This window comes from Aythya ferina, assembly GCF_964211825.1.
Source record: "Aythya ferina genome assembly, chromosome: 3".
NCBI classification, from domain to species: domain Eukaryota; kingdom Metazoa; phylum Chordata; class Aves; order Anseriformes; family Anatidae; genus Aythya; species Aythya ferina.
Genome location: NC_140298.1, coordinates 28,586,841 through 28,599,361, shown reverse-complemented (window position 1 = coordinate 28,599,361; position 12,521 = coordinate 28,586,841). Strand labels below are relative to the sequence as shown.

Genomic DNA, 12,521 nt, shown 5'->3' with positions numbered 1-12,521 from the left:
AGTAGCAAACTTGAAGACATTATGGTAGAGTGTTCTCTCCTCTTGGTAATGACCCAACTATCACTCGAGATTTCCGAGCCAGCTTTCAGTAGCCAGTTTCACTCATTCTTCTGTGCTTTTGTAGTTTCCAAACTATTCTCTCTGTCTAAAACTACTACAGGTTTTCCAGTAATTAGTAGAAAAATATTTTGGTAATTAGCAGTAACTGTGTATTAGAGTACTTATTCATCTTAATAGATTTTTTTTTTTGGTAGCTGTAGGTGAAAGACATCCACAAAAGTTTTTATTCATGTTGCAATCATGATAGGAATGTTGTTTATCCCGTACGTTTGTATACAGCAGCATGTGAAGCATGTGGGTGACTAAATATCAGCAGACTTGTTACTTTTATATACTTCAGAAGGATGGGTAGCACACAACTTTTAGAAATACATTGTTCTTCCACTTCGTATTGAAACTCTTTGTTTCAGAGAGTAAGACACGAACATATTCAATTTTAACCATATACAAGGAAATTACACCTTCATCCAGTTTTAGTAGAATATAAAAATTAAAAAACACAACAAGAAACAACACTTGAGTAAGGTTTCCTGGATTTTATTTTTCAATAGCCTTCAATTGTAATGAAATGTTTTTTGTTGTTTGTTTGTTTTCATGTTTTCAATGTCTTTTTCAATTGCCACAGCATTTTTTTTTTTTATTATATTTAATTGATTAAGTTGATATTTATAGTTAAAACCTGAGAGAGTTAAGTACTCTGTGGTAGTTACAGAGCTCAGTATATGCATCTATAGCTAAAATGAGTGTTTTGTTCTTGTTAATAAAGTGCATCACTTTAAGGATGGTCTGAAAAAATAATGATATGCAGTACCAATAATACATTTATGTTAGATACAGATTTACATGCATATCCATACAAGTATATATCAATAATATATTCATTATATACAGAATACCTTGTAAGTAGGTAAAGGTCATATTAGATATAGCATTTGGACATAGGCAAGTTTAATTCCACTTGTTCCTATTTTTGAGCGTTTGAGTTGGCAAACTTAAATTAATGCTATTTTAATGTATGCATTTTTGTATGTATTTGCAATCAGCAAATGAATGGTGAAATTCAAAATCTTTGGCTCTATTAGAGGCACCGGGAAGGATGTGCTTTAATTGTACAGAATTTTCTGCAAGTTTGACTCTGTACCTTTTTGCCTTCAGATTGCACTAACATAGTCATCTCTCTTTTCTGTACCTGGCAGCTTCTTTTACCTTCCTTCCTACCTCCTAAACTAGCTCATTTGTATTATCACTTTATGGTCTCTTGACCAACTGCCACTTGTAGTTTCCTCTTGCAGTCTCCCCATGTTAGCTGCAATTTAATGCTGTTCTTCCAAGTGAGCCTTATTTTATCCCCCTAGTTTTTCTTTCCCACACAGGTTCCAGTCTTTTTCTTGTCTATTTACATTCTTCTGCCTTTGTTCCTTGTGTTTTTTTTTGTTCCTGATATCTCTTCTTTCACTTGCTGTATATCATTCCATATTGGATTTTACGTCAACCAGGTTGCTTCTTTATCATACTGTCTGAAGATAGCAAGAGTTGTTATGAACATAGTGCTTTCTGTTTAGCAGTTGTAGAGGCAGGAGATAGCTGTAGCATCTGGATTATATTTAATGCACAGATTTGTAAGAATTTTATACTTTAGTAAGGTGTTTTTTTTTTTTTTTTTAAACCAACCCCACCCTCCCCTCAATTTCTTCTGCACTCTTCTCTCTCCTGCAGGTAGTATGGACAGATGTGTCACATTTTCATGGGAATACTGGAAGGATATCAATGGTCTTGGTTTGCCAAATTTTAAGTCTCATCTCCAAAACGTAGTGTTTTCCAGCAGTGTGCAGCTTTAGGCAGACACCCAGCAAAGAAAGTTTCAGCCTACGTGATTGAAGTGTGATAGGATTAAAGATGGAGGAGATGGTTTTGTTAGGGATAAGATCAGGTGATCTTAGAACAGGCAATGCTTGCAGTCTTGTCTGTTACAAAATTAGCCCTATGCTTTCCTCAAAGCTACAACTGAGGAAGTTAACAAAACAGATAGCCTGTTACCCCTATGCTAAGTATCATTGTGATTGTAACTTGGACTTCAGCTGTATGCCTGAAGAAAGGGGTTTCTTTGCTCTCATAATACTTGCAGCCAGCCACAAGCCTAACTGTGTATCCTAAGCAGCACCACTTCATCATGCTCCCCAAGGTCCCTTCATCTGCTTCTGTTCTCCGTGTTTCTCTTCCAGCTTTTGTGTTAAGTTCCCTCTTCTTGTATCCATCCTGCTCTAGCTCTTTCCACTAAATGCTGAGGACGGCTATCAGCCCAACCAAGACTTAGCAGAGTATATAAAAGCAGTGAGATTGGATCACAAAATCACAGAACTGTAGGGGTTGGAAGGGACCTTGAAAAATCATCGGGTCCAACCCCCAAATTACTGTTTACTGTTTACAAATTACTGGATTACTGTTTCTCTTTTGAGTCTACATAGTATATGCAGGTTCGTGAAATGTACTGTCATCTCCTTGAACAGCAACTAGTCTGCCTTATATAAGTTATACATGTATGGAGAATACATTGGTTTATGCATTAAGGAATACACACCTGTGTAGTACAGTGTTTACTTTATTCTTTTTTTTTTTTTTTTTTTTTTTCTACATATGTCTATCAAGCTTCTGAGGCATTCTGCTGATCTGCAGAAAAAAAATCCTATTGACAGACTTGTCCACTTCTGCCCTTGACCAATTTTCCAAAAACACCATGCCAGCCTTTACAACAGTTCTTAAATCTGGGTTTCCTCACAGAGAACCCCTGAACATCAATACTTTCATGCCTGTATTAAGGATTAAGTACAAATGCACTGTATGCCAGTACAAGTAAGTCTGATGACATTTGCTGTAGCTTTATAACAGAGACAGAGGCCATTTCTCAGATAATGGGTCCCAAAACATGTAGGTCTTCAGGCATACAAATTAATGCCTTGGAAAAAGGCATTAAGCTTGTTATAAACTAGTAAAATGAAAGAGAATTGCTTTAATGTATTTTCAGTATGGAGCTGCACTTCAGAAGGTCAGTTATGAGTATGCAGCTTGTACAATTAACACTAGCAACAGGAATAAGAGAGAAGGGAAAAGCAGGCTAGAGGGTACTGAAGTATGTTGAGTGTTTAGAAATTTGCTTGGTCTGATGCGGTTCCTTGGAGAATATTTAAAATGCATTCCTGTAAAATTATGGATGACAGTTGAGGTGTCAGGACACTGAATTTGTGTGTGGGGAAAAAAGTTAGCCAATATAATATATACTTCAATGAAAGAATAGCCTGCCTTGCAAAGTGGTACGTGTCATATAACATGACTTTTGTAAAATGTCAACATTAACTTGAATAAATAATACGTAATTCACCAAGAGTAAGTGCAAGGTTTTATGCAAGATTTTTATGTTATGCAATTTTTTATAGAATCCAACTCCATTGGTGAAAGGTGCAGGCCAGCTGGTAGGTGGTAGCTGTAAAACAGAATTTAGAGTGGATCGTAAACAGGAATTCTGTTGCCATATTCATTGTTGATCAATTTGTGTACTTGATCAATGACTTGCGATCACACATTTGATCTGGATCAGGTTTGAGCAAACGATAGCGTTCTTGTTGAATTACCGGAACACGAGACGTGATGTTCATGTCAGCTTTGTGGTGGCTGCAAAAAACAAGTCATACTTTTGACAGAGTAACCTTGTCTTCCCAAAAAAAAAAAAAAAAAAAAAAGTTGTTTAAATATGTTTGCATGAATAAAGAGTTCTAGTAGGTCAGAGTTCTGTGTCACACAAATGTAATTTTTTTAGTATAGTATTCTGTATTATAAAATCTAGCATACAGTCTCATCGAACCATTGCCTGAATCGATAGTGTTGTGCTCTTGTGACAGAGGTATAGTAGATAGTCTACTGTATGTCTAGATTTGAGTGACAAGAAAGATCTTGGATCTGAATGCACAACCTGTGAGGATAGACTGGTTGAACTGATGTAGGCCTGAGAAGACTGAAGAGAGAAAAAATAGTCTTCAGATGTCTAAAAGGGATAGCTGCTAAAATAAATAAACTGCTCAACAGGGCAAAAACCAATATGCTTAAATGATTGGAACAGTTGCATTAAATGCTAGGAAAAGTCTTCTAGCTATAAAATAATTAATTTTCTTATAGCTGGATGAAATATTTGCTTACAGAGGTTTTGAAATTACTACTTTGGGGAATTGTAGAAAGAGTTTAGAGAAGCAGGAGAAATAGTCTAGGTGGACCTGGTTCTGCTTAGGGGCACTAAGAAAAATCAGATGACTTCCTGGGGCAGCCCCAGGGTGTGTGTTGGGGGGTAATCCTGTTTAATAATCAGACTGGTTTCAGCATCTGAATTTTCCCAGGTAAGATTTATGATAAATCTAATCCTGAGTTGATGGTAGCCTGAGTTATTGCAGCATGATTACCATTGAAGGAAAAATGTCATATTCCTCCTGCCAGGTACAGATGGAAAAATGTGCCTTTGGCTACTGCTGTTACCTTGGCATACTGGAGCAATCTGGGATCTAATACTCTTCTTACCCTCAAAACAGACCTAGTTTGCAAATGGAGATTACTCTCTTTATATGTGGAACAGAACAAGTTCCATCAATTCCTTTGACTGATTTCTTCACCTTATGGTCATTACCTTCTACCTTTTGTTCAAGCCCATGGTTATATTGGCATTCTGTATTTCCTGCTATGTGCTGGATAGGTGTATATGTAAACTATATGTATTTTATCAAAATAATGTTATTTGCTCTTCACCCATTAACTGGCAATGTATAAAGGAGGAAATGTCATGTATTTCTCTAGAATGTCAGCTAATGAAAACAGAGCGACCAAAGCCAAACACGTTCATTATCAGATGTCTTCAGTGGACCACTGTCATAGAGAGGACGTTCCATGTAGACACTCCGGAGGAACGGTGAGAGTTTTATTTTTGTTCTGCTTTCTGTATTCGTTATATACAAGTCTCAGCTGGGATTGCTCAATAATCAGAGTGGGGAATTGTGACATTCTGAGCACTTCTGAACAGTTATTTGAAGATTTTATGTCAGCTTCTGTAAAGTATGATCCGAGCTCATAGCTAGTGTAAAAACTGCCTGCAACTAGGTAGGATGAGTGTGTTCAAATAAGCCAAAACTATGTCATGATATGTCTCTGAAGTGTGAAATTTTGAACAATAGAAGCCTGCTTTTGGAGTATTTTCCAGCCTTGCTGTCTTAGATTTTCCTTTTACTCCTCCTAATGTGCTCCTTTTTTTTTTTTTGGGCACAGAAAGCAGTACGTTTGTTATAATTTATGTTGCTTATTAGCTTTTATTATTTCAGTAACACAAACACACTCTTAAGAGTTAACTTTTTTAAGACACCAGAAGCCTATAGAAGATAGGACGGTGTGCCTTGCTGAAATAATCTTTACTGTATCTCTGGTTAGATCCACTGTGTCTTTCCATTGTCCTGTTGAGACCAATACTATGGTTTGGCTTCATTCTTATTGTTTATATTAATAAGTAAACAACGATTTTGCTTTTTGCACTGTTTCCTCTTTTACATGTATTAGTGTATTCACTTAGAGCTTTTCAATTTTACCATGATACTGTTACTCCACCGTATCTTCCTTCTGTGTATGCAGCACTGTACCTCCTGCTGCATTCCATAACACCACCAGACTCCTCTTGCATCCCTTGGCTGAGCAAAAAGCAGCAGATACTGCACTTGGTGTGGGTCTGTGGTGTGCAGATTGGCCTGCTGCTAGGTCTATGCAGACCAGCCAGCATGCCAAGTAGCCAGGGGCTCAGCTGCCCCTGCTTTTCCCTCGGTGGAAACCCTCATCTGGGCCTGCGCCTTCCATGCAGCTGCTGGTTTTTGTGGTGTGTGTTGGAATTTAATTATCTTTGAGGACCTTGGATTCTGAGGGGCATGTGAAATTGGCCAATAAGTTCAGTTTTAAGAGGAGACAGACAAAGAGTTGAACATATGGTGTAGATTAATAAAACAGTTATTTTCTCATGGTGAGGGGGAACACCAAAAACACTCTTAAAGTAGCAGATTATTATCATACAATATCAGATAGGATATGACATACTATGCCCTGATCTGTATTATACCTGTAGCAAGAGTTTTCAAGCTTTCAATATTAAAGTATTGGCAAGATTAGATACTGTTAATTCTTGAAATAAACTGTGCAGTGATTCTTTTTTTTATGCTGATTAATTTCACCGTTTCTGTTACGCAGAATTTGGAAAGAAATTGAAACAATTAATTTATATGAGTCTACTGTTGTGTAACATGAGAATTGCACAATGAAGCAATGTTGCATGTGAAAAACATTATATATAATTTATTTGGATCAATTTTATAAGTTTCTAATATGCTTGTTGGCCTGTTCGTGATAGGGAAGAATGGACAGAAGCAATCCAGGCTGTTGCAGACAGACTTCAGAGGCAAGAAGAGGAGAGGATGAACTGTAGTCCAACTTCACAGATAGACAATATAGGAGAAGAGGAGATGGATGCTTCAACAACCCATCATAAAAGAAAGGTAATAACCTTCAAAAATATCTAGTAAGTCTAATATGTAAGTAACTTCTGCAGAATGGTCTACTTGGTATAACAATATACAAGCAATAGTGTTTGTACACAAATTTCAGCATATTACAAGCATAAAAGTAAATACTTGTTTTATTTCAATGAAGCTGTACTGCTCTAGTTTTATTTATTTGTTATGCTGTCTGCTACAACAATTTTCAGACACAAAGTTCAACCATTCAGGCAGATGTTAGCATTCTGCTTGTTGTTTGAATATTATTTTTGTCTTTCCCTTTTCATTTGTTTACTTTTTTAGAAATACAGAAATAAAATATTTTCTTTAGACAAGTAGATTTGCCCCCTTTCTCATGCAAATAATACCCAGTACAAATTAGATGATTTGCATGAGAAAAGCTAGCAGGACTTGGCTTTTAATGACCTTGGTTTTGCTGTCTGGGAAAATAACTCTGCTTTTATTTTCAGTGACATACAAGAAAATAATATTTTACTTTTTGCTATCCTTTGCAGCTTCTGCTGTAAGTAGGAATATAAGCATAGCTGGCTACAACATACTTGTAGGTGTACCTTCAGAGTTAACAGGACAAACACACAACTAAATGTATGTTTAAAAGATAGTGTTACACAAAATTTGTTATTATTTTGTGTTTCCATTTTCTCTTGTGTTTTTGGAGGTACAGACTGCTCTTGAAGAATAATGAGGGATTCAAATGGATGTTTCTCGTTTACTACATGGGATTGACATGGCTCAAGAAAAGCATTGAAATTGCAGGAGAAATAATAACCTGTTTCTATAGGACTGGCTTCATTCTTTCTAGATAGAAAATGAAAGCTGTAGAAAATTAAGTGGAAGTCTGCAGACAGTGCATAATAGTCCCACAGCTAGTGTAACTGAATGTCTTTGAATGATGAACAGTGAAAAGGAATATTGAACATATGCCTTTACTCATAGAGCATGTTTTGTTCTTTGCACTATATGAAGCAAGAATTATAGAAAAATCAGTGGCTGACAACTAAACTATATCCTTATGAATATAACAAAGGTGTGACAGGAAATCTTAGTTCTATCATGTCCTAACTTTTGATAACCTGAGTTTGCAATACAAGCATAGTACTTTTATGTGGTTTCATTGTATGTAATTTTCTAGGCTTTCTTTACTAAACAAAAATGTAAAAGCTAATTATGTACAGGTGTAACAATACTCTCATCATACATTATCAGGTTGGAGAGGTTGGCATTGAACTTTTAGCCTTGCAGCACAGAGGTTTAGTGATTGTGTTCCAGGGTGAAATACGATAAGTGACAGCAAGACAGAGGCTGTGTTCAAGATGTGTCAGTCTTCTAAGAGGCTGTGTGATTATGTGGAAGGGATTTGGGTTTGCTCTATTAAAGATCTGACCACTATTCCAAGCTTGTGTATCCTCTTAGTGGAATACAAAAACACTGCATAAAAACAAGCATTTTCAAGGTGTCAAAATAAATGCTGTCTAATATAAGTTGTTTATCTGAAACGTATGCTTTCCTTGTTCACAGTTCAGTGCATTTTCCAGTACAACAAAAGGGTCTGTGAGAATACGAGTAGGAGGAAGATCAGTTTTGTTTCTGTCTTGCAGCTTATGCTCTAAGAAATGCTGAAGATACTGGGACAGTGCATGTGCAGTGCTACAGAATATTTCATGGCTTTGGCAACAAGCCAAAAACTAACTCTACAAATCAAACATGAAATGAAAATTGGTGATATTCAATACCTAATAATAGATTGGAATGGAGTCTGCATAGCCAGTGAAGAGCACACTGATAACACCAAGGAATTTCCTTTGCTAAAACTCAAAATCATAGGTTTCTGACTGTTGGGAGACTTAACAAAAGGTTCTCAGAAGTTTTTGGAATAAAAAAGTACTGAGAGACCATAATGAAGGGAGTTGTTACTTCCTCTGTGTTAATAGAAATTGCGAAAAATATTTCTTTGCGGAACTGTTTCTGAAAAGCTTCTGTTCAAGCATTTGTAGTTGTTAACATAATCAGAACCATTTCAGTTATAACTCCTAAACGCATTTTTATTGCCTTTTCTTGTACTGGATTTCTTTTAATTTCAGGGATTTTTTGCACATTGTGTCCTACAAGCTTGTTTTGTCACCTGATATTACATCTATGCCCAGCAAATTTTGCTTGTGCATGCACCAGATGGTATACATATGAGTAGAAGAGCATAATCAGATTAAGAAACAAGGCAGAGAGGAGTGGGCCTGTTCTCTCTAAAAAGGTAGCAAAAGATTTACAAAGAAAACAGTGTTTAGGATATGGAACATGATTGGAACAGACATGACAGCAACATCCCTGGCCAGATTAGCTGGAAGAACCAGAGACACTTTTTCACTTTGCAATTTTGATAATGGTGTCAATATGCCACTTAAGTTCTACAGTAATAGTAACATTTCAAATACTAGAAATTGTTAGCAAACTGCTGCTTTTATTCATTGCTGGACTATTCTTTGTAAGTAGAGTTTCTTCCTCATGATGTTGGATGAAAACTCCTAGTGATACATTCTTTGTGCATATCAGGAATTTTTAAAAATTAGTTCCTTGAAAGGAATTTCAATACCTGTAGTAAACTGTAATGTTTTGAACAGATCCATAGCAGGAGTAAATAGGCTTTAGAGAAGGCTGAGCATTTTATGGTTCTTTGGTTAGTTTTCTGTAGCTTCACTGGTTTTTATTTATATACAAATTTGTTTTTCAGGGTGCAGTGTGAGTAAAGAATGGATTTTTCAGATAAACCAAAAGTAATGTAATGAGGAAAAAAAAAGAAATCACTCCTCAGAGTTCAGTAGGAATAAAAAAGTGAGAAAATTATCAGGGAAACAGCAATCAATCTTATGGAAGCCTCCAAACTTGCTTACCAACATCCCTCAGGTTTAGGAAGTATTTCAAATTTTCCACCAGTTTTCAGTACACCCTTAGCTATGGCATCTGTGTTTTTATCTCCCAAGGTCTTGTGTTCTTTGGCAGACTTTTTGAGTTACCCTGCACTGCGTATCATCTCTAAGCCTTCTGCTAAGATTCTAAAGAATGAGAGCATCAGGAGACTTTATTCTTAGAACTAGCACTACTGCCATAACCTTCTGTTAAGCCACAGCTTAAAATCTTGCAAAACTATTACTTTCCTCTTTCAAATCTACATATTTTAAAAATTTGTTTGCTCTGAGCTTGCAACTAGATTCATGACTGCTTTTGTGAACATTATGTAAGCAAATTTTGGGCGAACAAGTCTTTCAATTTGACTGGCTTGCTGCCCTTAGCATCAAGCCCATGTCTGATCAGTTGAGCCAAGATCCTCCCTCTGTGTGTGGGCAAAGGGCTCCTTTTATGAGCTGGCTTTGTTCAGGCTCTGATAGTCTCTCTCTAAATCCAGCCTCTCAAGGAAGATCAGAAGTATGGGAAAAAGTTACCTCTTTTATGCTGTTTATGGTCCCATAAATTTTTAACTGTTAGAAGTTATGACCTTTTATGGTTGCTAAGTATTCTTTATCAGTAGAACTGTTGGCCTTTCTTTGTGAGGGAATTTGATAACTTTATGAATGAAGATGGGGAAGGTTCTGCCCATCTTCTACATAAATTGTGTGTTAAATGCATTTTTGTTTTGTGTGTGTGTGATTTTTGTCATTTTTCACTGCTTTAGCACAAAGGCAGTTTCTTTGTGTGTTTTTCCTTGATGGTTGTCGTAGAATTATCAAAGTAGATATCCTGACTTTCCAAAATTAGGGCGACGAAGCTGGTGAGGGGCCTGGAGAACAAGTCCTACGAGGAGCGGCTGAGGGAGCTGGGCTTGTTCAGCCTGGAGAAGAGGAGGCTCAGGGGCGACCTTATCGCTCTTTATAGGTACCTCAAAGGAGGCTGTAGCGAGGTGGGGGTTGGCCTGTTCTCCCACGTGCCTGGTGACAGGATGAGGGGGAATGGGCTTAAGTTGAGCCAGGGGAGTTTTAGGTTAGATGTTAGGAAGAACTTCCTCACTGAAAGGGTTGTGAGGCATTGGAACAGGCTGCCCAGGGAAGTGGTGGAGTCACCATCCCTGGAAGTCTTCAAAAGACCTTTAGATGTAGAGCTTAGGGAAATGGTTTAGTGGGGACTGTTAGCGTTAGGTCAGAGGTTGGACTCGATGATCTTGAGGTCTCTTCCAACCTAGAAATTCTGTGATTCTGTGAAAATACTGACTGTGATATTTGTGAAGTCTTCTCTTTAGTTGACGAAGTAGCAGTTGTGACTGTAGTGGTAGTAGTAGTACTAGGGTACACTGTACAAACATTGTAATAGTGTTTGGATCACAATCTTACATGTATGTTGTACCAGTTAACAAAATTAAAAAGAATAATTTGAGAACGCGCTTTTACAGAGTAAGTTTCAGGAATTCCCGAGGTAGGATGTGTGACCTTGAATGTATTTCTTTTAACTTGATGGAAGTAAAAAATTGTTGGTATTTTTTTTTTTTTGGGGGGTGGTTATGACCAGTCAACAGTGGATTTCCATTGTGATCCAAGTTGCGCTTGTACAGAGAGGGACATAGCAAAGCTAATAGATTTTTTTAATGCATGTTTATGCATACTCATGCATGTACATATGCATTGGACTTGTTTTTCCATAAATTGTAACTTTCCCTTGTTAATTACTGTAGCTTGTTTTGTATCTTAGTCTTGGAATCCCAAGTGATGAATATGAGTGGAAATAGTTTTTGTGGAAAGGAAACAATCAAAACAAAAATTCTAGGTTACAGTGAAAATCCATCTGTATTTTCATTGTTTCTTACTTAATCCTCCTAATGGTCCCTTTGTATTTTGAGGTAGCTGAGAGGGATTTGTTCAGGCTAAATAATATTATTTTTTAAATTGTCAGTATAGTTGGTGATATGTAATATACAGAATGAAGGTTTATCATGAAAGTCTATCTTGAAGAGGTTTAGACAAATTTGTTATTCAAACTCCCTTCTATCCAGCCTTTTTTAAAAACATACGTGCGATTTCCTTTACTTATCTCTGTATTTTCCAATACTTTCCTGTAAAAGATATTTTAATTCAAACAATAAATGCGCTGATTATATTTGCTACATGACTAGAAATAACTATGTGCTCCTTCCATTTCGAAAATCACCAACCTCAGATTGATTGCCAGTGCCATTTTCTCAATATAGATAAAAAGCTACTACTAATTATTACTTACACTTGATATTCCTGTCGGTGATGGGAAGTAACTTTTTAGATTGATGGTAGTGCTTTCTAATATAGACAGCATTTTCCTCTTGCATAAGGCACCTGCATTCCACCAGCTCTCCATTACTTACTGAATGTTTTATGACCTTGTGAAAATGTCCTGCATTTATATAACAGGTTATTTGTAGAGCTAAGAAAAATAATTTTATGAACAGAATCAAAGATTAAATAGGTTATGGTATTAAGGCAGTATATATTGATTTAGAACAATTTGTTAAAGGTTAGGAGCTTGTGACTGAAAAATGTTCACATATGCCAGTTCAAAATCAAAATCCATGTATTAATATTATTGTCTGTCCTCTAATAATTCTTGCTGTTTTACATTAATTACTCTTTGCATTGTTTATCAGGATTATAACAAGTCGTGTGTATTTTCCTTTTCTCTCCTAACCAAAGAAGAAAGCTCAAAATTATTTAAAGTTTGAGTTTGCAGGAATATGACTGGAGACAGAATAAATGGAAGAAAAATTTAGAACCCTGATAAACAAAAGGCTAATGTGTTGAAAGGATGCTAGTGCCATAAAAGGCACTTTTAATTACTAGTTGGATCAGTATTTGGAATAAAAAAGATCATAAAATATTTATAGAGAAGTAACTATTGTAGGTTTTGACTAAGTATTAAAAAGATGTA

The 12,521-nt window shown here is 36.3% G+C and overlaps 1 protein-coding gene across 4 annotated transcripts in view; it reads left to right on the top strand.

The window, feature by feature from the left end:
* Positions 1-12,521, top strand: part of AKT3 (AKT serine/threonine kinase 3) — a 153,791-nt gene that overhangs the window by 88,120 nt on the left and 53,150 nt on the right. For all 4 annotated transcript variants that reach the window (XR_014691691.1, XM_084515114.1, XM_084515113.1 and 1 more), the window contains 2 exons: positions 4,894-5,005; positions 6,479-6,623. Coding sequence is in view for 3 of the 4 variants with exons in the window: in XM_084515114.1 (XP_084371240.1) it covers positions 4,894-5,005; positions 6,479-6,623 (257 nt within the window). In the remaining variant the exon portion in view is untranslated. The remainder of the gene's footprint in view (positions 1-4,893; positions 5,006-6,478; positions 6,624-12,521) is intronic.